This window comes from Salvelinus sp. IW2-2015, linkage group LG28 (genome assembly GCF_002910315.2).
Source record: "Salvelinus sp. IW2-2015 linkage group LG28, ASM291031v2, whole genome shotgun sequence".
NCBI lineage: Eukaryota > Metazoa > Chordata > Actinopteri > Salmoniformes > Salmonidae > Salvelinus > Salvelinus sp. IW2-2015.
This window is the reverse complement of record NC_036868.1, coordinates 3,098,817-3,124,879: the sequence shown is the minus strand read 5'-3', so window position 1 is coordinate 3,124,879 and position 26,063 is coordinate 3,098,817. Positions and strand designations below refer to the sequence as shown.

General features: G+C 44.0%; 2 protein-coding genes across 11 annotated transcripts; one reads left to right on the top strand and one right to left on the bottom strand.

Annotated features, from left to right (window-relative positions):
- Positions 1–29: 29 nt before the first annotated feature.
- LOC111954597 (pumilio homolog 2) lies at positions 30–22,025 on the bottom strand. 10 transcript variants are annotated; one of them, XM_023974452.3, is made up of 23 exons: positions 21,614–22,025; positions 19,739–20,093; positions 18,948–19,016; positions 18,699–18,804; positions 13,602–13,789; positions 13,187–13,359; positions 12,635–12,902; positions 10,394–10,487; positions 9,964–10,071; positions 9,647–9,783; positions 9,346–9,466; positions 8,390–8,557; positions 7,779–8,063; positions 7,363–7,590; positions 6,742–7,009; positions 6,353–6,482; positions 5,873–6,007; positions 5,295–5,432; positions 4,531–4,656; positions 4,057–4,128; positions 2,717–2,838; positions 2,227–2,419; positions 30–1,698 (listed from the first exon to the last, which is right to left on the bottom strand). In XM_023974452.3, exons 1-23 carry the CDS (start codon positions 21,721–21,723, stop codon positions 1,567–1,569), a joined length of 3,726 nt encoding a protein of 1,241 aa, XP_023830220.1. In that variant the 5' UTR covers positions 21,724–22,025; the 3' UTR covers positions 30–1,566. The 10 variants fall into 10 exon arrangements, with proteins under 10 accessions (XP_023830220.1, XP_023830216.1, XP_023830217.1 ...); XM_023974448.3 differs by having other exon boundaries at positions 12,581–12,902; positions 21,614–22,024; XM_023974449.3 differs by having other exon boundaries at positions 5,879–6,007; positions 12,581–12,902; positions 21,614–22,024.
- A 531-nt stretch (positions 22,026–22,556) lies between these two features.
- On the top strand, positions 22,557–24,459 carry LOC111954411 (rho-related GTP-binding protein RhoB). Its single transcript, XM_023974147.3, has one exon. It carries the CDS (start codon positions 22,763–22,765, stop codon positions 23,351–23,353), a length of 591 nt encoding a protein of 196 aa, XP_023829915.1. The 5' UTR covers positions 22,557–22,762; the 3' UTR covers positions 23,354–24,459.
- The last annotated feature ends 1,604 nt before the right edge of the window (positions 24,460–26,063 follow it).

Sequence of the window (26,063 nt, the reverse complement as noted above, 5' to 3'; positions counted from 1 at the left end):
TCAAACCAGATTTWTTTTWTATTTTTATATATAGGAATATCTAAATTAAAACAACCTCATGACGGTCGGTCTCGCATAAAACCATCCTGTTATTTTTCCTAATTTCATTCCCAATTCTACCCTCCACTTTACATACTTGGGATGAGCCACTTCAAAAAAAAATATTAAATAAAAACTTACCCCAAGCACCCTAGCCAAAAAAGCAACCATTTAATATTTACTCATACACAAAGATGCTATACATTTTTGCTAAACTATTTCTACGCAAGAGATGAATATTCAGTACATAAAGATACCGCTTCTAGGGCAGTGTTCATCTCAAAACTACAAGACAGATAGATGTTCCACAAAACATGATAAAGAAATCAGTCAAGTTATTAAAAACCTGTTACAGCATGCCTATGCTTAACCCCCCCCCCCACACACACGCCCCGCTACGGTCATTTAATGTAAAGATTACAACCAAGTTTAACTTCCACTATACAACCCAACCTTGTGCTCTGCTTCTGAAAGAGAATAAACGTCCACGCTACCCGTGTCTGCCGTAAGCCCCCAAGCAGCCATTGAGTGATCTGCGAGGGAAAAAAATAAAATAAAAAGTAAGACCATATAGGTGGGATTTAGTGGAATCACTGCTTACGGATGCAACAGCATATGTGCACTGTTGAATAACCATGCCATTCGTCGCCCGGAGCTGACTAGTTAAATCAAGCAAACCGTGTGAGAGCGAGAGTAGGCCAGTCTGTGGGAAAACAGAGGCAAAAAAAAAAATGATACCGAGGCGATCACAAGCCGGCAAGTGGATGAAACTCCACTAAAAATGAAGCACAAAGCATTGTAGGTGTTCAAGTAGAGACCAGTGGATGACTAACTCATTGGCACGAGAGACATAGTAATCGTCAGTGGGACAGATGGGTTTCATAATCTATCCATACTATGCAGTGCAAGAAGTAGAAATGGATCCATCAGCTGCTTTGGCATTGGGATCGTTTTGTGGTAGTAGAAAGATAATTATATATATATATATATATATATATATTTAAACACCTGGCTTTTAATTATAACAGCTGATAGTAGTAGTAAGTCTGGGTACAAAAACAAATGAAAAATTGTTTAAAAGGATCACTCAAGTTCGGCCTTATAAAGTCACTTGCTGGTGTAATTGTAAGAATTGTACATTATCAGCAAATGCAGTTCTTCTTTTTTTTCTACAGAGAATTTACAAGGTAAAAAAAACTAAATGTACAGGATTATATAAGAAAAACCAGTCAGTTACATCATAAACAAATTGGGGGGGGGCTGTGCTTTACCCAAGAGATTGCCTGCAAAACTGTCTGCTACCCTCCATGGTGGCCACGTAGGGAACAAGAGCMGAGGGTAGCATTAGAGTGGCAGGGTCAGATGTCACAGCATTTCACAGGTGACGTTTAAATCTTTTTGGTAATTCATCAGAGGGTGTCAAAGGTCAGCCCTGATGGCTCAGGAGCACCTCTTTACATAACTAGAAATAAGGTGAGGGGGGCAGCTCCTACTCTGGTCTTTAGTCAGTGGACACAGAAAGCAGGACTACATGAGGCCGTTGGTGGGCCCTCCGATTGGCCCCAGGTCAGTGCTACTCTTCATGTAGTATTTCTCTAGCTTGGCCAGGATGTGCTTGCCGTAGGTGTACTTGCGCAGGGTGGCGATGTGGGGCCGGATCTGGGGGAGCAGAGAGCAAAGATGAATTATACCATTTATGGTGGGACTGGACCAATGAGGCTTAAACGTTGTTCTCGTTTTAATTTTAAAAACAAAGCAGTCTGCCTTCCACTTAAAAAGTTTGCCATTGAAGGATACTAAAACATTAAAAATGATGGGACAGCAGTCTGGTTAACATTCCACATAATACAGGACTTCACACAGCACGCGATTAGGAGAGACTCCTATGGCTAACAATTAGAACAACGTCAGAGTATCCTAACCATGCTGTACCCAAAAACGCCAACCTTTGGTTGTATGACAATAAATGAACCTGGCTTAAACTATTCTGATTTAAATGAACAGGCAATAGGAGACGTGGGATGTGCTCACTAGGAACCAAAGCCAAGCAAACAGGCCAAAACGGGAAAGGGACTAACCTGAACTTCTCCAATGAGATACACTAATTTTCGTAGCAAAATGTTTCCCGTTGTGAAACGTATTGCACTAATGAATTCACCTCAGAGACGATGGTATATGGCAACCCACCTTGTGCATGATGATCTTGCGCTGGGCGGGCTCGGCCATGTCAATCATCCGCTGCACCACGTAGTTGGCATACTGGTCCTTCATCATGGTGTACAGGGCGCTGTGGGGGCCGTCCTTCTGGCAGCACACCTCGTCAATCAGCAGGGCCCGCTCGGCACGGGACGAGTGGATCACGCACTTCTCCACCACGTTACTGAAGGAGAGACGAGAGGCTACATGGGCCGGTCTCCTGGACAGTCAGCCTAGCCCTGAACTAAAAACCAACTCACTGGAGAATCTACATTGAAAACCGCCCCTAGAAGTCTCAGAATGTGACTCGTCTCACTCAGTGGACTAGTGTCACTTTAAAAATGGCCTCATTGTAATGGCTGGAAGGAAATAAAGGAAAAGCACGTCTCCATGGATCTCACTCCCACCAGCTACGAAACTGTATATAAAATGAAGACAGCCCTGTGATTAGTAATGGGAGAACGAAAGGGTTTTGCCTTACCTTGCAAATTTGTGCTGGCTCAGGAGGAGCACTTTTCCGCGGACCTCTGCCACAATTTTGCTCTTATCTTCAGGTCTGCCGTGCTCCAGGACGTGCTGGATGACGTAGTTGCCGTACTGATCCTGCAGAGGGCGATGGAAACAGAAGACAGTGAGCGTGTGTGGGATCACGTTTCCCATTCCCCACAAAGGAAAACAATCAATTACATAATCTTGTAACAGCATTTAGTTCACCCCCACTATGGATTCAATCATTTACAGACAGTTGAGACAGATTTTCTTTTGACAGAAATCTACTATGACACCCCCGCAGAATTGTATCAATAGCACCACATCATCACCACAGATTAAGGTCCAAAGACCAGAGAGAGGCTAGTGATTCGTATGGGACACAGGCCTATACAGGTCCACGAGCAAACAGCAGCATCTTTGTCCCTTCAGGGATTGCTGATAAGACCGATATGGTAGTGAGGGACAATAACCCAATACACCTAAAACTGTGCAGGAAGACAGACACTGAAACTCACCTGACCAGATAATAACATCAATAGTGCCAACATTTGACAATCTTAAATGACAATTCCTCAAGAAAACAGATAAAGGCCAAAATGTTACAACATCAATTCATTATTTCTCAATAATGCTTTAAGATACAAATGTCAAATATAAAGTCAACATATATATTTTTTAAAGTACATGTTTTGTCCTGGTTTCTTGGAGAATCACCCATGAGTATCATGCCCCCCACCCCCTATTTGATTTAATGCAAATTAGATTGATTTACAAACCTCCCCCATCATTTGGCATAATTGCTCTACATGGTCTGATGGACTTTACCCCTAAGTTCCAAGAACCCACAGTTGAGTTCAAAGCCTATCGGACAATCCATGTCAATGTTGGGGGGGGTCCAAATTGTGGCAAAACAAATGCTCTCGACTTAGGGAGTCTTTCTACCAAGCAGTGAGGATTAAACATCAGAGAAGGAAGAGAAGAGAGCAGGAGGGAGGGAGGGGGAACGAGGAAGAATCAGGAGGCGCCCGTGACCTAAGAGAGGGATTATCTAAACAGAGAGAGCCGAGAAGTGGGGTGCTGTGTATCCTCTACGTGACAGAACAGATTGTTTAGAAGCGAAGGAAGGAGAAAAAAAGAGGCGAGGGAGGAAGAGGCGTGCTCTGTGAGTTTAGAGGAAAGAGGCCTGCAAAAGAGGGATAGAGAGTTTAGTGACGGTAAAAAGGCCTTTACTGTGTTAAAGCACACTGGTTGTTGAGAGAGAAAGAGAGAGAGGGGAGGGAGGTGACACGAGGACAACGTCCGCATGGGAGGGAGGCGAATTGCTCTGACCTTAAACAGTGCGTCGCTGGACACTGTATAATATGTTTTGGGTGTCATCTCCAATGAAACGCCTTGATATTTCTAGATGGAATAAGTGGGGGGAGGGGGATAAAATTAACATAGGTCAGAGGTAGAAATCATTGACAGCATTCATACACTTATCCTCATCTATCATTAACGTTAACTGACAGGGCTCACAGTCATGTTCGTTAGGCACCAAAGGGAAGAAAACCTACTGAAACAGGGAGGGACTGCCGGGACTTGTCCAAAGAGAAATCAGACATTTTTGTTTTCCGTCAACCTTTCGTGCCCTAATGAACACAACCCAGGCTACACAGCAACACTAACAATGAAAACGTCACAAGAACTACAACACACACACACAGCTCATCACATTAACAACCACAAAGCATTACATTGTCTGTATCTGGGCGACTTGGGCCTAGTTATGAGGAGACCAGGGGCTTAACTGGCTGCACTTACCTGGCCGAGCTGCTCAGAGTGCTGGTGCAGCTCCTCCAGGATGGGCAGGGTCTGCTCCTGGGTGCAGTGCTCCAGGATCCTCTGAATCACCCTGCAGCCGTAAGGGTGGGTGGACAGCACAAACACCTGCAGGGAAGAGACAGACAGCACACCTCAACAAAATGGGTGGCAGGATCCCTCGGGTCTAGATAAGTGGAAAATAAAGTAACGCTTCAGATAAATGGAATTAAGCAGAACATTGTTAAAGCGTAGAGTATGTTGTCATTAACTGGCACTCCATGTCGATATGTGAAAATTTGTTACAAAAAAATAAATAATAATAAACTTGAAAAGGGCCAGTCCATACATTGAATCCTAAGGAGAAAACATTTCTACTGTGTCTGGGTCATTTTCAATAGATTAAGATTTTTCTGAAACCGGCAGGTACTGCTATTGGAGCTGGTCCAAAAATAACAGATTTTAGTTTCCAGTTGTAAAAAGTGTTGCTGCGGAGTGCCCTGCTGAACACGAGCCTAGCTACACCCATAACTAGGGGTGCGTTTGTAAATTCACTCTGGCTATGTACTCCGATTTCAGAGCACTCTCGTCTGAGTGTGCCAGCGCACAGAATTACTAATGAATTTACAAACGCACAACACCCATTGAATATGGCCGTGTCAGTAAACGTCAGCAAAAAAAACCTATTCAATTGTTGCCAACAGAATCTCTCATTTTCTGTTACAAAASGTTTTTCCCATTGCGTGCCCTATTGAATGGGCTCTCACCTGGCCCTGGAAGGCGTCGATGATGAACTGCAGGGCCTGGGGCTGGACACACTCGATACACTTCTGCACCACATGGTTCCCGTTCTGATCCTTCACACACTTCAGCACGTGACCGTCCAGTTCTCGTACGATGTCACTCTGAGGAAGGGGATAGAGAGGGAGAGGAGTAATCTATCCATCCCTCTGTCACATCCATCTATCCATTTTCAACCCGTCTAGGTCATTCACATAGAAATTGAGTCACATTCTGCTTCTACGGTATATACATCCATTCTCTTCCTTCTAACGGCTCATTGATAACAATCTAATTTCTACCATAGTCCTTAACGTCAAGGGCAATTTCAAAGAAGCTTAAGGCTTTTCAAAGTGGACTGAAAAGGTCACAGGATCATATTACACAGGTTTCTGTCCATCCACCATGCTTACCGGAGAGTCAACTTATCAGAAGACAGCAACTGATAACCCTAGGGCTACGTCACGGTCAAAAATAGTGCACTAGAAAAGGGAATAGGATGCCATTTGGGATGCATCCTAGAAGCAATAAAATACATCTAATGAGAAGTGAAGATCCCACTTACAATTACCTGCTGGTCAGAGGAGATAGACTCCAGGGCCTTCTGGATGACCCGGCAGCCATACATCTGCAGGGCCAGGGGCAGCACGTGGCCGCGGATACGCGTGGCCAGAGCCAGCTTCTGATCCGCACTGCCAAACTGCAGAGACAAACAATACTTCAATTACGACGCAAAATGACAGCGACTTGAAAGTTTGTTGGTTTTGATTGTTTGCATTATATAATGTCCAGTCATTTAAGACAAATGCTCTTATCCAGATAACCGTACAAGTGTATCCAACTAAAGTAGTTAAGACACACGATTAATATTGAACCTGAAAAAAATACGACACAATCTGCAATATTGGTGACAGTAAAAAAATCGAATTATCAGACACGTACTGGTTGAAAGCACACTAACAGTTGGTATGGTATGATCCAATGATATCACAAGTATCCAGAGTGGCATTGAATCTAACCCGACAACTTTGACCACAGTTCCCACCTCAAAGAACTTCTGGATGACGTAGTTGCCAAACACGTCAGTCATCAGCTGATAGGCTGCTTGCAGGATCTCCCCAAACACCATCTGTCTCTCTGCTGGGGTGGCCCTCTCCAGCTTCTGCTGGATGAACCTGGACACGGGGGGGACAGGGGGACAAGAGATAGAAAAGGAGGAAGAGGAGTTAAGAACAACCGAGCATTATAGTGATAAGTGTTGTTTTTCAACAGCATGATTGGAGGGCATAATATGCAGCAGAGGATGTGTGAGTGTCTGTGTACCACTGTGTGTGCGTGCGGCGTGAGAAAATGCATGTTCAATTTATGTGAGTGAGCTTGTGTACGTGAGAGAGACTGTGTGTCCATTCAGCCGTGCATCTATTCGTCACCCACCTGGAGCCGTGCTGGTCCTGGGAGAACTCCACCATGTGGCCGGGCAGATCACGCAGCTGCAGGTTGGGGAAGCGGTTGTTGCGGAAGTCCTCCAGCAGGCGACTGCGCCCGCTGGGCATGACGTCTGAGCGGCTGTAGCGGGGCCGAGACGGCGGGAACAGCTGGCTGCTGGAGCTGAACAGGCTGGAGGTGCCCCCCGCACTGCGGTACTTGGCCTCAGCGCCGGGTGCCGCCGAGATATAGCGCCCGCTACCGTTCGTCAGGCCGCCTGGAGGTTGGGAATACCAGGAGGGAACAAAGGATGAGGGGGGTGTTGCCATAGAAATAGAATTTCGACCCTCGGTACGTAGCTTGAATGGTAATTCCCCCTCTGGTCACTATTTCTATGCGTGTCTAGCCATCGACTTAGAGTGGTGTTAAGTTAAGTAGACAGATTATATGTGAGAGAGAGACATATCTCCATATGTTGCAAAACCATTCCATCTTTTGAAGAGTGACTGAATTACAATGGCAGGGTGGCGGCGACAACTTCATGCAGCGATACACAAGTTTTCTATCTGCCTGCCCATCTTATGTTCATGTCTATGCTCTCCAACATATCTTTATTACACCTGGTCTTACCCAGGTGAAGGCTGGAGGAGGAGCCGTGAGAGGAGGGCAGAGAGGGTGGGGGTGTGAGGGGGGAGTGGCCCGGTGTTAGGCCAATGGGACTGGGCGAGGAGTAGCCCAGGCTGTTGTAGAAGGGCTGACCAATGGGGGTGAGGCTGCTACCACCTCCACGCTTGTACAGGTCCGAGTTGGCCAGCAGGGAGTCGCGGCGAGAGACACTGCTGCTGGTGGAGCTCGACACTATGGGAGAGAGAGATGAAGACGGGGAAATAAGGAGACGGGAGAGAAAAGAGGACAGCAGGGCATCCAAAGAGGGGGGTACAGAATCTTTGGAAAATGTAATTAATTGTCAAGAGTGCATGACATCACATCTTATGTATGCTTTTTGCCATATGTACAATGAACCTGAAGGTTCCTTCTCCACTAACCTGAGGAGCCGAAGCCTCCGAGCGCCGAGCCCAGGCCCAGGGAGCCGCCGGCACCGCTGAACCCTAGAGACGAGGTGGGCGGTGGAGCCTGGGAGGTGTGGGAGAACAGGGAGCTGCTCTGGGAGCTGGCCGGCACCGACCCAGAGCCGTAGAAGGAGCTGGAGGGTAGGCCCTGGTTCTGCTGCTGCTGGGGCTGCTGCTGGGGTTGGGACATGGAGCGGTACAGGCCGTTGGGCTGGGGGCCTGACATGTTGTTGCCCGAGCCGGACGCTGACGCCGCAGCCGCTATATATAGAGAGGGGAGAAAGAGGGATGGAAAGAAAAACCAGGTCACCACGGTTCAGTGTGGTGCTTATTTGGAGAGGACATGGGGTGGGGTGAGCACTATTAAAACTGCTGGATAGCCCTGTCGTATGAGCAATTAATTCACGTCATTGTAAGATTGAGATTCGATTATAAAGCCTTGGTCAACTTTCACAAGTAAAGTACAGTAATATTGTGTTCACACTATCAACATGGCACTCATTCCACTAGCTGCTAAGCCGCCTCCAAAAACACAATTTCCCACAAACATTAGGAGAACACTGGGCCAGACAACCCGTGGTACTCACCAGCCTGCGCTGCGGCCTGTGGGTTGATGAGGAGCGGGGTTTGGACCAGGCGGACGGGCCCTCCCAGACCACCGCGGGCCCCAGGGGCCATCACCAGGGTTCCGTTCTGGTCGTAGTAAGCGGCGGGGGCCAGCATCTGGTAACCTGGGTGGGCAGGAGACAGACAAACTGAGGGGAAACACACTGTGAAAACCAGCCTGGCGAGTGTGTGTTTGGTCTATGAAGTTGCGTGTGGTCTACAAAAGGGCTGAAGAAATGGTATCTTACTGCACCAGAATCAGAAGGGAAAGGCAGTTTGAAAGAGTATGTACACAAACCTATTCCAGAGGGAATATGAGACAAGCTTTCATATCAAATTACCCCCCCCCCCACTAAAACACTACACAGACCTGTTAAGCCTGCTGGAAGGGGCTAAAGGGAAACCACAACATGCCTTGGAAGGCTTCAAGAGTGGCATAGATGCACATAATGCTGAGAGCCAGTATAATATATTCAAATGCTACTCTTCACCTCTCACCCCTTGGGTAAACTCCAGACGTGTACGCGACTGGCTGTGTTATACTTTTCACACTACCGCGCCGACCCAAACCAAACGCTGCCTGCTCGGATATTCTCTTTTGACATTGTCCTTTGTTCCTGCAATTATGTGGCTGCTTAACCAGGTCTGCTCAGTAGAGCTTGGTTTGGCTCAGTAGTGTTCAAATAAAATTGTATTTGCGCCGAATACACACGCGCCAAATACCTTACAGTGAAATGCTTACTTACAAGCCCTTAACCAACATTGCAATAAAGAAAAAACAAATAAATAATGAGCAGCAGTAAAATAACAATAGCAAGGCTATATACCAGGGGGTACAGGTACAGAGTCAATGTGCGGGGGCACCGGTTAGTGGAGGTAATTTGTACATGTAGGTAAAAACCRGTGTGTGCTCAACTAACACTACTCCGTCACTGACCTGGCATACCAGCGTAGGCGAGGGCAGGGTTGGCGGCGGCAGCTGCTGCCAGGGACTCCTGCTGGCTCTGCTGGCCCTGACCAGGGGTGAGAGGGCGCTGGTTGTTCCCAGGGCGCATCACCTGGAGAGAGAGAGAGAAGATCAAGGGGTTACACCACAACCGCACTTAAAATGACTTGAGTCATCCGAGAGGGAAAATGTACAAGATAAATCATGTTCACTTCCAATACACCTTCGGCTATAACGCTTAACTCTTAAATTCATTCTCTAGTTAGCTGCTGTTAATTGGTGAAATGCCTACCTGTTGCTGTCCTGGCCCCGGTCCCTGATTGGATCCCTGCTGGTTAGCGTTGTGACTGGCAGCCTGTTGCTGGAAGAGGTTGGCAGGGTACACGCCCCAAGGAACACCATAGTACTGGGGAGGAACCACTGTAGGCCCTAAGGGAAGGGAGTCATCAGTTACTACTACCAAACCTGTGGTATGAACTTGCAATTCAATTGAATTTTATACAGAAGATGATACTCACGTAGCAGTAAAGCAGATTTTGATGACAGTACCCACTCAGAGTGAAAGAGGTGCTATGTATGAATACAGTTCGTGTGTGTGTGTGTGCTAACCGGCAAGTGTAGCTGCTGCGGCCAGTCCAGCAGCGGTGTAGGGGTCGGTTCCGGGGGGTCCAGTGTTGATGATGTATGGGTTTGGCACGAACGCGGGAGCAAGGCCGGCTGAAGAAAACCTCCAGTTAGCAGTGTGTCCATATCGAATAACACATCACCCGATATCAAATTGCCGTCAAAACCACAATTAAATTAAACTTCATTTTTTAAAGTACGGCATTCGGGACATTTTTACGTAATTCAGACGTAATACTACACCAATAATACGTAATACTACCCAATATGCGTGTGTGCAGTTTGGAGCCAAATAGTGAATAATGAATAAATCCATAGTACATTACTGTATATAGTAATCAAAACTACAATCATAATTTAGGGGGTGCTTGTATTGTTGCTGGGCAGCAGACAGGGTAGAACATCTAGAACTTACCAAGGTGTTGTTGCTGGGCAGCAGCCAGGGCATACTGTTGCTGCTGGGCRGCAGTGAGCTGCTGGACAGTCAGATGGTTGGACCTCTGGAACAACTGGACAACAAACAGAACAAGTTAGACACATTAATACCCAAGCTTCCACTACTCTCAGGGACAGGGAAGCAAACTAGTAAGGACCCCAAAAGGTGACAAACTACTTCCACAGAAACATGCAAAAGTTTGCCTATTTTCAGAGAAAAAAAGTCATACACATTTGATCAATCTCAATATTCCTAACTTTCCAAACCACAATAAACAAAAACTATTGTCCTGGGGTGGGGGGGGTGGACTCCTTGGTCTGGGTTTAAAGTTAGAGTATGTAACTTTTTGGGCGAGTGGAAACATAGAAAAGTGAGTTATAGATCTGTCATTCTCATTAAATCTTGTTTGAAGCTGGTGTACATAACAAAGTAAAAGATTCAAACTTAAGAACGGGAAGAATAGAAATGGCGCACATGGAACATATCTAGTATATGTTCCATGTGCGCCATTTCTATTCTTCCCGTTCTTAAGTTTGAATCTTTTACTTTGTTATGTACACCAGCTTCAAACAAGATTTTTGGTTATTGGAAACATATTTCAGAGATTTATATGGTACAATGATTCTCTACACTATAAATTGCTTGTTTTGTAACAAATTTAAAATTGGGCGAATTWTAATTTTCGCAACCAGGAAAGCTTAAGATATTATTGCCAAATTCCATTTCCAGGTTTAGGATTTTCCCTYTTTCTTTTCACCCAGGTTAATTTTCACGTTCTCCTTTAATTCACAATAGCAGCACCCACCTGTTGCACGCGCTCCAGCAGGTATATTTCACTATGGCCTATTTATTGCCTACCTCCCTTATTTTACCGCAAATTCTCACACTGTGCACTTCTCTATTGGGTTATTGACTGTATGTTTGTTTATTCCATTTGTAACTCTGTGGTGTTGTTTGTGTCGCACTGGTTTGCTTTATCTTGGCCAGGTCGCAATTGCAAATGAGAACTTCTCAACTAGCCTACCTGGTTAAATAAAATAAATGTTAAAAAAATATATATAAGAGAGTTGTGTTTGGCTAGCAGTGTTTCTGCAGCGGTGTTTGCAAATCGATTGATACAAATCCTTATGATATCATTCTGTAAGGTAGACCTACTTTGCAGTCAACATTTAAATTGTGTTTTTTTTTTGGGAAAGCCACTAGATTATGCAGACATTAAAGTCATGCTAACTGGCTACACAACACAGAGGTACACAGAAACAGGCCGTACTTCTTCAGAAAGTTGTAGGAAATAAGAATCACTGATGCATTATGTTTGTCGGGTTCACCAAGGGTCATGAAAAGGATTGTACCAAAATGTTTTATGTATTAGAATAATTGATTATGCTTATGTTTTATTAATAGAAGGGGAGGGGTTATAAGACCCTTGACTACAGATTAACAATATATATATATATTCATTATATAGTTTTAGAATTGTTCCACAGTTGTTTGCTCTCTCTCTCATAATGTGTGACAGACAGAACTCTGCAGGGGAGTGTGGGAGATAAGAGACGACTCAGACATTCCACAATAAATCAACTTTGGGGAGGGAACATTTATTGCCTAGCTTTTAGATAAACACTGAAACTCTATGTTTGTATAGCTATGGATGCAGGGTTTTGGTCTCAGGAGTAAAAAGGTAATGACGTAGTCAGTGACATCACTAAGGCGGGACTTTGGTTTAAAAAAACAACTTGAGACCTTTTGTTTGATGCAGAACTTACTCAGAAACATGRGTGCTATGTTCCTGTTTGTCAACTTCTGTCTGCAATTGCATTAATAAAGGTTTTTGAATTATTTAATTAAAGATAGTCATAATGCTAATATCATCAATGAACCAATGATTGACAAGGACGAAGAAGAAACAAACCCTAACATGTTCATGAATTGTAAGAAACTACTGCAACATTACTTCTTTCCTAATAAGTTCAACACATTTAACTTTCTGTGCTCAGTCAATGATTGATAGGACACAGACCCCCACCCKAAAAACATTGTTCCTTCAGATCTCAAGGTCTATTGGAGATCAAAACGGCTCATATCACCAAAAAGTGACAGGTTTACATCAATCTATGCACCAGAGAGAAATGTAGTCCCTCGTTACTACTTCCTGGTTCAACCCACCTGCTGCTGGGAGTTGTAGTCAAACAGGCCGACAGGGGTGCCGGAGGAGTCTACCTGGATCTGGTTGCCGGCGTAGTCGAACTGGAGTGACTCCACACCCTGCTGCTGCTCCATGTTGCCCATGTTCTGGGCCTCCTGATTCTGGAAGTCCTCCTGCTGCTGGGGCTTGCTCTGGGGCTGCATGGTCTGGTGCTGGAGGTGGTGTTGGTGCTGCTGATGCTGGTGCTGCTGGTGCTGGACCATCATCTCCAGCCCGGCCTGGCCGGGGCCCATCCTCTCCACCGCCTCGGTGGGGGAGGCCTGGCGACTTCCTGGGGTGGGGCTGGCTGAAGAAGGGGGGGGGGGGCGACGGGCGCAGTACATGTGACGATATGGTCTTTGAGGCTTTGTTCACAACTATCTCCCTGCAAAGTCTCAGACTGCCTTAAAATCGGTTGCTCTTCGAAGCGAAAGGATTKAAATGTCTTATCTGCATAATTCAAATAACTTTCATTTCCCAAAAAGGGCTCTATGTGCAGTGACAGATTGGTAAATAAAATATATATCTCAATGATTATTTCATGGTCCCCCATTCACCCCCCAATAACAACTAAAAATGGCCCATACTTGAAGTCTTTGCAGTCTCTGTCCATGCCATTGAGCAGGCCTCTCCCATTGGCCTTGGCCGTGTCACTCTCCTCTCCCACTTTCATTTCTGGGCTCTTGTCCTCTTCAAACGGGGACGTCTGGTCTTGGGCGTTACCTTTCTCCCTCCCGTCCGGGTCAGCGTCCCCGCCACCCTACAAAAGCAAAAATAAATCAAACATTCAGAAGGCTTGTTCCTCCAAACAGACGCAACGCTCCATCGGAGAACAAGAGGCTAGGTCCTAAGCAATAAGACAACTTGATGTTGCATTTCTGGAATAACTCTAGACCTGACAATTTTTGTATCACTACTGAAGCCGATATAGATCTTCTGTTGGTTCTGAGTGGATTGGCGTAAAGGGCAGAGAGCGAAAGAGACCTTGGCAGAAAGACTTACGTAGCCACCATTCCTGTAGCGGCCATCCATCTTGTCCCCGGGGGAGGAGCTCAGGACGTACTCCACCATGCTCACGCCCAGGCCTCCGCCCTCGGAGCGAGGGGACAGCACGGAGGTGGCGTCGCCGTTCCCATGGAAACCCTGTCCGGGTCGTCGCTGCACCATGATTGGTTGGGACACCGAGTGATCTGCTCATCAGAGGAAAAGAATAGACAGCCAGGAAGGTGAGACATGGAGATTGTCCTTTCTCAAAGAGAAAAGGAGTTTCAGCAGATAAAAAAAAAAGAGCTATTTGCATGGTCTTCACGGTACCAGTTCAACTATGTATTAACTCCACGCACTAAAATGTTACGCTATGCCTTTATGCATAGAAGGAAACTTTGATTTTGGGTTGAATTGGCCATTTTGTTAAATGCACCATTAATTCTGAGCAAATAGAATTTTATAAAACAAGTAACTCAAGCGTAACTAAACGTAATCCCCAAACGTAATTATTCATCATGAGAGGGCCATAAACAAAAACTAAACTCTGCAAAAAAGAAACATCCCGTTTTCAGGACCCTGTCTTTCAAAGATAATTCGTAAAAATCCAAATAACTAAACAGATCTTCATTGTAAAGGGTTTAAACACTGTTTCCATGCTTGTTAAATGAACCATAAACAATTAATGAACATGCACCTGTGGAACGGCCGTTAAGACACWAACAGCTTACAGACYGTAGGCAATTAAGATCACAGTTATGAAAACTTAGGACACTAAAGAGGCCTTTCTACCGACTCTGAAAAACACCAAAAGAAAGATGCCCAGGGTCCCTGCTCATCTGCGTGAATGTGCCATAGGCATGCTGCAAGGTGCCTTAGGCATGAGGACTGCAGATGTGGCCAGGGCAATAAATTGCAATGTCCGTACTGCGAGACGCCTAAGACAGCGCTACAGGGAGATAGGACAGACAGCTGATTGTCCTCGCAGTGGCAGACTACGTGTAACAACACCTGCACAGGATCGGTACATCCCAACATCACACCTGCGGGACAGGTACAGGATGGCAACAACAACTGCCTGAGTTACCCCAGGAATGCACAATCCCTCCAGTAGTGCTCAGACTGTGCGCAATAGGCTGAGAGAGGCTGGACTGAGGGCTCGTAGGCCTGTTGTAAGGCAGGTCCTCACCAGACATCACAGGCAACAACGTCGCCTAGGGGCACAAACCCTCCGTCGCTGGACCAGACTGGCAAAAAGTGCTCTTCACTGGCKATGGCAGAACACTGACATTCCTGTCCTGCAGGAAATCACGCACAGAACGAGCAGTATGGCTGGTGGCATTGTCATGCTGGAGGGTCATGTCAGAATGAGCCTGCAGGAAGGGTACCACATGAGGGAGCAGGATGTCTTCCCTGTAACCACAGCGTTGTCATTGCAGGCAATCTCAACAAGCGCAGTCCGATGATGCTGTGACACACTGCCCCAGACCATGACGGACCCTCCACCTTCAAATCGATCCCGCTCCAGAGTACAGGCCTCGGTGTAACGCTCATTCCTTCGATGATAAACGCAAATCCGACTCACCGGGGGGGGACGGGACAAAACCGCGACTCGTCAGAGAAGAGCACATTTTGCCAGTCCTGTCTGGTCCAGCGACGGGTGGGTTTGTGCACATAGGCGACGTTGTTGCCCGGATCTCAATCCCATTGAGCACGTCTTGGACCTGTTGGATCGGAGGGTGAGGGCTAGGGCCATTCCCCCCAGAAATGTCCGGGAACTTGCAGGTGCCTTGGTGGAAGAGTGGGGTAACATCTCACAGCAAGAACTGGCTAATCTGATGCAAGAACTGGCAAATCTGGTGCAGTTCATGAGGAGATGCACTGCAGTACTTAATGTCTTTATGTCTCAGTTGTTGAATCTTGTTATGTTCATACAAATATTTACACATGTTAAGTATGCTGAAAATAAACGCAGTTGACAGTGAGAGGACATTTCTTTTTTTGCTGAGTTTAGTAATGCTGCATACTTAAAGAAAAAGGTTAAAATCTCACCTTTTTGGTAAAAATAGTTKGACATTGCTGAGGCGTAGTCACTTTTGAGGACAAGCTCAAGTACACAGTAAAAATACAAAATATTTTACATATTTCCTATTCTATAACTATGAATAATACTAGTATGAATACTAGTATGCTTTTTAAATATAAAATGCAACATGTAAACAGTTGGTCCCGAGTTTCATGACAAAAAGCTTATTCTCTCTCAAATTTTGTGCACATATTTGCTTACGTCCCTGTTAGTGAGCATTTCTCCTTTGCCAAGACAATCCATCCACCCACCACACAGGTGTGGCATATCAACATATCAAGCTGATTAAACAGCATGATCATTACACCATGTGCTGGGGGAAATAAAAGGCCACTCTAAAATGTGAAGTTGTCGCACAACACAATGCCAGTCTCTAGATTTGAGGGAGTGTGCAACTGGCATGCTGATTACAGGAATGTCCACCAGAGCTGTTGCCAGATAATGTAATGTTCATTTGTCTACCATAAGCCATCTCCCATGTCGTTTTAGAGAATTTGGCAGTACATCCAACCGGCCTCACAACCGCAGACCACGTGTGACCACGCCAGCCCAGGACCTCCACATCCGGCTTATTCACCTGCAGGATCGTCTGAGACCAGTCACCCGGACAGCTGATGAAACTATGGGTTTGCACAAGTGAAGAATAGTAGGGAAGCTCATCTGCATGCTTGTCGTCCTCACCAGGGTCTTAACCTGACTGCAGAGCGGCGTCGCAACCGACAAATGCGCACCTTTGATTGCCACAATGGAGAAGTGTGCTCTTCACGGATGAAACCCGATATCAACTGTACCGGGCAGATGCATCCTGCAGGAATGTCTACAAGAGCTGTTGCCAGAGAATTTAATGTTAATTTCTCTACTATAAGCCGCCTCCAACTTAGTTTTAGAGAATTTGGAAGTACATCCAACAGGTCTCATAACCACAGACCACCTATATGGTGTCGCCTGGGCAAGTGGTTTACTGATGTCAACGTTGTGAACAGAGTGCACCATGGTGGCGGTGGGACTATGGTATYGGCAGGCATAAGCCAAGGACAATGAACACAATTGCATTTTATCAATGACAATTTGAATGCAGAGATACTGTGACAAAATCATGAGGCCCATTGTCGTGCCATTCATCCACCGCCATCACCTCATGTTTCAACATGACAACGCACAGCCCCAAGTTGCAAGGATCTGTACACAATTCCTGGAAGTTGAAAATGTCACAGTTCTTCCATGGCCTGCACTCACCAGACATGTCACCCATTAAGAATGCTTGGGATGCTCTGGATTGACGTGTTCCTACAACATCCAGTAACTTCGCACAGCCATTTAAGAGAAGTGGGACAACAATCCACAGCCTGATAACMCCTTTGCATAGAGTTTGTGTCGCACTGCATGAGGCAAATGGTGGTGACACCAGATACTCACCGCTTCTGATCCACAGCCATATTTTTTTTGAAGGTATGTGACTAACGAATGCATTGTCTGTATTCCCCAGTCATGTGAAATACATAGATTAGGTCCTAATTAATTAATTTCAATTGACCGATTTCCTTATATGTAAAATCCTTGAAATTTTTGCATGTTGCATTTATATTTTTGTTCGGTGTAGGATAATCAAATAATAAAGTGACCAACTATAAGATTTCACCTTCCTTATAACTGTAAAATTCATATTTGTATGTTTAATGATAGAATTTTTGGGGGCATATATTCTAAAGGTCTTTTGATCAAAACGTCGCTGTGCACGTCTCACAGAGCTGTAGCTTGGCTACCTGAACTTGATAGGAACTAGCCTTTCATCTCATATTAATCTTATCAGTCTGACAAACAAACTATGCTCTTTTTTTACTTATATTTTTATCTATGAATTTTGAGATTAATGGCTATAAATCGATATCAATGTGCTACAGCGATGAAGCCACGCTCTCCTGCTGTGCTATGATCTAAGGATTGCAGGCATGTGCTTTGCCATTGGTTGTGACATAGGGTTCAGCCAGGAGTTGGACAGTCGGAAGAGCGAAAGAAATGGTAGGAGGGCCATCACAGCTTCAAGTGGTTTCAGATTTCACATCCTACTTAACACCGGCTCAAATATACTACGGTGTCAGTAGGAACCAGCCAATTGGATCTAGTGTCCACAAAAATGTCAGTCGGAACCAGTACCAGAACCATGCGGATCCCCTAAACAGACATTAAATCCAAGAAGTTAAAGCTGAAATGACACTTTTTGGGCGACTGACCAAACTCACATAGATATGTGTGTTATAGATCTGTCATTRTCATTGAAAGCAGGACTAAGAAGCGGTAGAGCTGGTCAATGTTTTCCATTTCTATGCTTCCGCTCTTAAGTTTTGCTTTTGCYTCTTTTTCACTTGTACACCAGCTTCAAAAAATATATTTTACAGCAATTTAGATGGTACAATGATGCTCTACACCAGGAATAATGAACTAGATTCAGCCGCAGCCCAATTTTTTTCTTGAGCAGATGGTCAGAACATAATTTCAAATCATTTGTAGACTGCAAATTGACCACAAAAAGCACAAACAGATATATTTGACTAAAACAATCTCAACCTTGCTTACATTTGTATATGATCATGTCATATCTCTTTATTATGCGTGGGGAATACTTGGGAACAGATTTCTTGATTTAAAAATCACTTGGAGCTAATTTCCTGGTGTTTTTTAGTTTTAGTATTTTATGTCCAACAATAAAAATTCCACACACACTATATATCTACCGTATATTGAGATTTTAGTTTGTGCTCAGAAAACCTGGGGGGGGATTAAACCATCCGACGACAGTTGGGGCACCCTGCTCTACACTAAAGCACACTGTTTAGTCACATAAAAACTGAAATTATGATAACTATTAGAATTTTAGCAGCCAGGAAATGGCGGAGCGATTTCTGCATAGTGCCTCTAAGAATGTATGCATATGGGGGAGCCAAGGGGTTGATAAAAATAAAATAGGTTCTCAAAAAACCCTGAGGGTAAAAGAAACAGACAAGCCAGCAGAGGCATAGAAAACCACTCACGAGAAGATCCCCAAGCATTCTCCCTCCATTCCTCTCCAAGGAGCATCCCTTTCCTTCCATCCTTGGACAAGTCATCCGAATCCCACAGTTTTTTTGCTGGCAGGAGCTGTAAAGAGAAGGCAAAATGGCTACTTGGACATTCTCGACATTCTGGGTCACCGTGGGAAACTACAATGGAAGATGTAGCACAGAATCTATCCTAGTTTTAAAGGGAGGAAACGTGAGATGTTGTGGTGGATCTCAACCTACCTCACCCATGCCCCTGGACTCCAAAGCAAGGGCTTGAAAACCATAGTTCATCTCATCCACAGTTCGAACCTGATAAAAAATAATAATTTGGCTTCAGTCAGTTAGAGCATATACACAATTCAACCTGGCAAAAATGGTATCCACATTCATGGTAAGCTAGTTCTGGACATCATATTGAAATTGGAGGAACACAAATTGACGCAAACTCCAGCCACACTTGCGAGGTTGTCCTATACAACAAAGACATTATGAGTCTAAATAAATTACCATGTTCACTAAAAAGGTATAAAAATCTTACTACTGTATGTGTTGTTAAAGCATAGGATGAGTTACAAATCTGAATTCTATCCTTAGATAGAGATCACTGACAGAGACCCCCCCCCCCTTCCTCTTTACACAGACACACACACTTCCCAAGTCAGTTGTTGTTGTCAACAGGCTGGGTGTTTACTGGGAATGGAACATATCCTTAAAACTTTCGTGTGCAACTTTGAAAATTAGTTTAACAAGCCATTAGAATGAACCACTAGGATATTTGACAGGCTAATGCTTTCTACAATGAATATTTGTTGAAAGTAATTTCTATGAAACAGAAGCAAYTGTGGCTTTCTAAAGAGTGGGAAATCTTTGGCTGGTGCAATTTATGTCATGCTCTGGACTGAAACAGCAAGGGTCTCTGTTGTGGTAAAGTAGTTTCTAGAAAGTATAAGATCTGCTTCTTTCAAATATTTTACCATTATCAAACAAGAAGCTTGTAGCCAAGTAGTTTGGCTCTGGCAAAATCATTGTACCTGGTCAACGTGGTTGCCGTCTCCAGTGGGCCAACGGTGCTTGCTGGAGGTGCAACCTCCCAGCTGCTCCCCAGGCTGCCTCTGGAAGAAGTAGCCCACTGTAGCATCATCCTGAGAGCGCCCACTTAGTGGAGGCTGTGGGGTGCCTGGGATGGGGTTGGGTCCCTGCAGACGGTGTGGCCCTCCGGGACCCTGACCTGCAACCCCTATGGCGGCCAGGGATCCCCCTCCGTGAACTCTGACGCCCCCGGCTTCAGGAGCACCGTTTGTGTGCAGCATCCCGCCTCGTGTCTCCTGCCAGGCCACGTCATTCATACCTAGGATGCTGCATGGAACGCTCATTCCACGGGGAAACCTTTGGAAGGGGAAATAACAGAACATGTGTGAGTAGAGTTGCTTTACATTGGATATGGATAGCACTTATCAAACATCATGTATATACATTAGCCTGAGTTTTCTGATATTGAATGTATTTGTATTTATTAGGGATCCCCCATGCATGCTTATTGAACCAACCACACACATATACACAGTCTTTCTTTGGTACCCAACAGAGTTTCCTTGCTTTGTTTCATAAGTTACAATAACATTTGTAAATTGACACACTGAAAGGTCTGTAGAACTTCAGCATAAAGCACTAGCAGCTAGTGTCAATATAAGGTAACATAATCTTCTCTGGGGACGTTACCTGCCCTTCCTTTGACTTGGCTACCTAGCTTGCTAGTTAAGCTAGCTATTACATTAATAAACTTGAGCTCGTTGCTAGCTAGCTAACATAAACTAATAAATATTCAGTGTCCGAAAGTCCGTGTAATACGCAATTTGGCCTTCTTAGCCAAACTAGGTAACATCAATCGCTAACATGGCCAAATTTAACTAGCTAGCGACATTGTGGAAACCAATCTCTTGATAATAATCAAAACAGTGTTAGGTAACGTTAGATGGATAACGTTAACTAGCTCTCCATCTAGCCTAGCTAAATTAGCTAGCTTGCTAAATAACTTGTTAGCGTAGCCAATCGAACAATGAATGTCTGCCCACTGAGTGCTCAACTCTTCGGTGTCGGGTGTGTTTCGAAATATTACAGGCAGCATGTAGCTAGCTAGTTAACGTACTGTAGTTCGTTGGATTAGTTTGGCTAGTTAAAAAAAAAAACTTGTCTGAATGTTAGTTATCATGCGAAATGTATACATTCGCCAACTAACGTTTCCTGGCAACTTAACATAGAGATATTTAACGATTTCTCTGTTCAGGACAACGGGCCAGTTCACTGGAAAACAACCGTTCGTGAACTACGTTAGCTAGCTATCATTAGCGGTTAGCTACCTGACGTTAGTTAGCTAGCTAGCTATACTGACAGAAGCCAAGTTAGCTAGCTAGCGTTAACAGTTCACTTGCAAATCCTGCGTCAATGTTGAATTTGTTAAATGAACTAACTTAACTAGCTAGCCAGATAACTAGATTTGTTGATGCTACCATGGCTAGCTAGGCAGATTAAGGAAGGCCTCTTACCTTTTCAGTTTGATAATAAAAATAAATAAATACCCCAAAAAATTACTAGCTAGCTATTGTAGTTAAATAAGTGCATACAATAAAAGCATAGCTCTCCGTTGTTCACACGCCGCTGAACAGTTGTAATCAAACGTTTTTAACCGTGCGAACCATACAAATGCCGTCTGGTGTGCTGCATTAACAAAACACCATTGCTGCTGGGTAACTACACACTCACTAACAACATGGCCCCCCTCCAAGTTCCAGAGGGGCCTTACCCGCTAAACAAAAGGGGGAAATACTCAACGACCACAGCAATAATCCACGTTGAAAATTGTGAGAATACGTACAACATCGCATTATAGACATTTAGAAGATACTCACGCGCTGTCTTTTCGGTAGAAGAGCGATGCTTGTACAAAATGTGAGGGGTATAAATGTATATTGTTTTGTATCCGTGGAGATCGGTGTTTTAATGATTTGGGATTGAACATGCAATATACAGGAGTTTGACTATATCACGCTAGTGCCCTCCCTGCAGCCTATTATGCATATTGTACGTTAACTAGACCCGCGCATAGTACGTTAATTAAACCCGCTATTTGCAATTATAATACAATATAAAATAATACCCACTCATAAATGCTCAATTATTGACACGTGGTAGCATGTGCATGATTTATCCGTATCAATAAAAGTATTCTAGGGAGTCCTTTCAGTAAATGCTGATCAATATTTTTCATGATGGTTAATGAATATGACAATGATTGTTATAATTCTATAGGTGTAACTAAAACCGACGAAGACACACGTTCCAATGCTACTATCTCTATGTAAATGAGGGGGGGGGTATGGGGAGCATAGATCTGCTGTGCTAAGGCCCTGAAGAAAAAAAACGTGGCCTATGGAATTGTTATCTTGGGAATTGATGGCCAGTTGAAATATTTTAGTATCAGTATGGTCGAAACCTTTTCTGCCCACTGTAGGCTACAGTTTAGGACAGTCCTGTGTGTTTGACAGGAGGATAAACTAGTGGCATATGCCCAGGTCAAATGTTTTTTCATGAATTTGATTATGAATTATGAAACATTTATTGAATTTTTTTTAATGGTGTATGAAATATCCCAAAATCATATTGCCAAATTAGTTGAGCTCTGATTTTATAGAGCTGATCCCAGGTCAGTGTCTGGGCGAGACATGGTCCTCGTGGTACGACCCTCCTCTACCGACAAGACAGGTCTGGGATCCAATCACCTCCTTCTTTCGAAATAATGATCTCACCGCCCTACTTCCGATTGGATTGCTATATTAGGAAAGCACCCATGCTCTTTATAAAGGAAGCGCTTCAGTGGCTGGACAGGGAGCAAATAGTCGAGAAATATCTAATCCAGCGGAGAAACGCACTCGGCTACATTCATGGAAGTTTAACCAGGCTCGTACCAGAATCGGAACTAATTGGCTAACACAGACAGTTTATACGTCGTATTTGTTTAACAGTTAGGATCACGGGAAAGTATCAGTTAAGAGCAGCAAATGGCAGAGATACGAAAAAAGCTGGTCGTAGTCGGTGACGGCGCCTGTGGAAAGACCTGCTTGTTGATTGTGTTCAGCAAAGACGAGTTTCCTGAGGTCTATGTGCCAACTGTATTTGACAACTATGTGGCCGACATTGAAGTGGACACCAAGCAAGTCCAACTAGCACTGTGGGACACGGCTGGACAAGAGGACTACGATCGCCTTCGCCCGCTGTCCTATCCGGACACTGATGTCATCCTGATGTGCTTTTCCGTGGACAGTCCGGACTCCCTCGAAAACATCCCCGAGAAATGGGTGCCAGAGGTAAAGCACTTTTGTCCCAACGTGCCCATTATTTTAGTTGCCAACAAAAGAGACTTGCGCAACGACGAGAATGTTAGGAGCGAGCTGTCCAGAATGAAACAGGAACCAGTGAAAACAGAGGATGGGCGCGCCATGGCCATGCGCATTGGTGCATATGACTATTTGGAGTGTTCTGCTAAAACGAAGGATGGTATTCGGGAGGTGTTCGACACTGCGACACGTGCTTCTTTACAGAAGAGATCAAAACCGTCCAGCGGTTGTGTGAACTGCTGTCTATTGTTGTGAATGAACAGCTAACGTGAGCAATAATGTCTCTTACGTTAATGTACGGCTGCCAACACCACCAAGACCTGTTGTCATTGTGCTTGAAAAGATGCATGACCAAGTCTTTCTCCCATTAGGCTAAAGACTTTCTTTTGAACCGGTAGCCATGAGAAATGTAATAATCCTCAGATTGTGGATCATCTTGATCTATTCACCTGATCCCTTAATTGACGCGAATACATACTCTAATACAAGTAGCCAACAACTGACACTCCCTGTGATTCTAATTTACTGAATAAATTCATTTTTCAAGCATTCCGGATGCTGCCTGAAATGATGCTGTAGCCTCTGAGGATAWTGTTCCAAGGTGCCTACTTGAGTGTCGGGTGCCAAGGCTTGTTGACATGCAACCATGTTAGTCACGAAACGTGGTGATGCCTTCAACGCCACGCACATTTACATAGACAAAAACCTACACTTCCCTTGTCTGTCACGAATGTTGAGTACAATTTATATTTCAACTTAATCTGCCGATTGTGAGTGATGTTGGTCCTTCAGCTGGTCGACATTTGAGACAGAATATCCAGGGACGTATTATTAAACCAAATTCAAAACGCAGGTCTGTGTGTGGCAATCAAGATGTTTGCTCATGAACAAAGGCATGTGCACAAGACCGAAGTACATGCACGTGATGTATGCATGATAACAGGTGTTTACATGGTTTTGTACATGTGCCAGGTGATAGAAATTTCAACTTCAGTACCAGCACACTAAAAAGTCTAGATATTTGCCTCAAATTCCAAGCAGCTGAAGGACCAACGACACAGGCAACCGGTAGAATAAATTCAAACTTAATTTATTCAACATTCTGGCTTGTAAGGAACATTTCCTTGATTGTTTGTTATGATGCTCTCCTAATGTTTTTAAAAGGCTGTACATCCTGCCGTGTGTGTCATTGCATTAACATGACAGGGATACCACTGCAGCACTGTGTAAAGCATGAGTGCTATTATTTCACATACTGTATATTGTGGGGTTTCAAAAAGATCCCCATAGTGCAATATTTTGTATTAGTTTCAAGTTTGTCAGTTTATGTTTTTAAATAATAAAGATATGATTAGAATGGGTATAGCCTACTGCCAATGGAATTATATTTGTATGGCCTGCTGCTGTGGATGTAAATGCACATGGGAAAAGCTAATTATTTGACTTTTTGCATAATTATCTGTCCCACATGGGAAATTTCATAGTGGATCATCATATAAATAATTAACGCAAGTCAGGAATTTAAGGTCACCATTACAGGGACATTAAAATGTGAAAAGGATCTCTCACCCCTGACTTATGAGTCTGGTGTTGTTCACGGTCACAAAGCAATCCACTTATGTAATGCAGCTATAGCTTATTGATAGCAGCAGTTAACCCACATCCTGCATATTTTCACACTCTCACAGCCTTGTTTTGGATAAAAAGCATCACAATTCAGGACAACACAAACTACCTCTGATGCAGAAAGGGGTTAGGTGGTATGGAAAGCTATTTTAACAGCTTTCAAAATAAATAATACAGTAAAATAAATATTGGAAATAGTATTACAGCACAAGGGGATGAAATGAGGATAGAAAACACAGGCACTGTTGTAATATGGGGGGACTGGATGAACAGGAAGACTGGGAGACTGCTTTCCATCACAACCCAACCACACACAATTGACTGGAAGCACTGGTAGGCCTACTAAATGTGACTGTGGTCAGCTTAGTGGTTTAGGACAATGACACACAATTCTATCCCCTTCTATTCTCTGTCTCCATTATTGGTTTAAACCAGGGAGATAAGATAGCAAGTGTGTGTTTCTAAAATTGATTATTTTGCGATGTTTCTATCAAGAGAACTGTCAGGATATTACACTGTCGTTTATAAGCTACTTTGTCTGAAAACCAGTGCAGTGGAGGAGGGATGAAAAAAATGATGCATGAAAAACATGAGGGGGACTTTGTAGCTAACATAATTTCTTGGATACCCAGCCAGGTTACAGAGGAAGGTGAAAGGAATTCAATTTAAAGCAACAAAAATGAGTTCCACAGTGAATGTTTGAGAAGGCGCTCAGTTAACAAGACATCTTGATATGATGTCTTTGTCAGTGTCTCAACAAACCCTGTGTTTTATTGATGTTTTTGGTGCTCTACCTTTACAGTACCATGTTAAAATTGCCTTTGAATCAACACACAGGTGATGGGTGGGACATATTTTCAGCTGTTTAATTCTCAGTAATCAAGTTTTTGACAACTATAAGAAATATGTTTATTCACATCTTTAAAAGGTACAAATATCCACGTGTATAATGTGTGAAATGATACTTGGGGGTCAACTAGTTGTATGTCCACAGAAAACATTGTTATTCAAATTTGGTAACTATGTACAGTACCAGTCAAAAGTTTGGACACACCTACTCATTCAAAGGTTTTTCTTTATTTTTACTATTTTCTACATTGTAGAATAAAGCAGAAGACATCAAAACTATGAAATGACACATATGGAATCATGTCGTAACCAAAAAAGTGTTAAACAAATCTAAATATATTTTATATTTGAGATTCTTCAAAGTAGCCACCCTTTGCCTTGAAGACAGCGTGCACACTCTTGGCATTCTCTTAACCAGCTTCATGAGGTATTCACCTGGAATGCATTTCAATTAACAGGTGTGCCTTGTTAAAAGTGAATTTGTGGAATT

Bases quoted from the DNA above. Each gene is read 5' to 3' on its own strand.
- LOC111954411 (XM_023974147.3), top strand. From the start codon at position 22,763: ATGGCAGAGATACGAAAAAAGCTGGTCGTAGTCGGTGACGGCGCCTGT.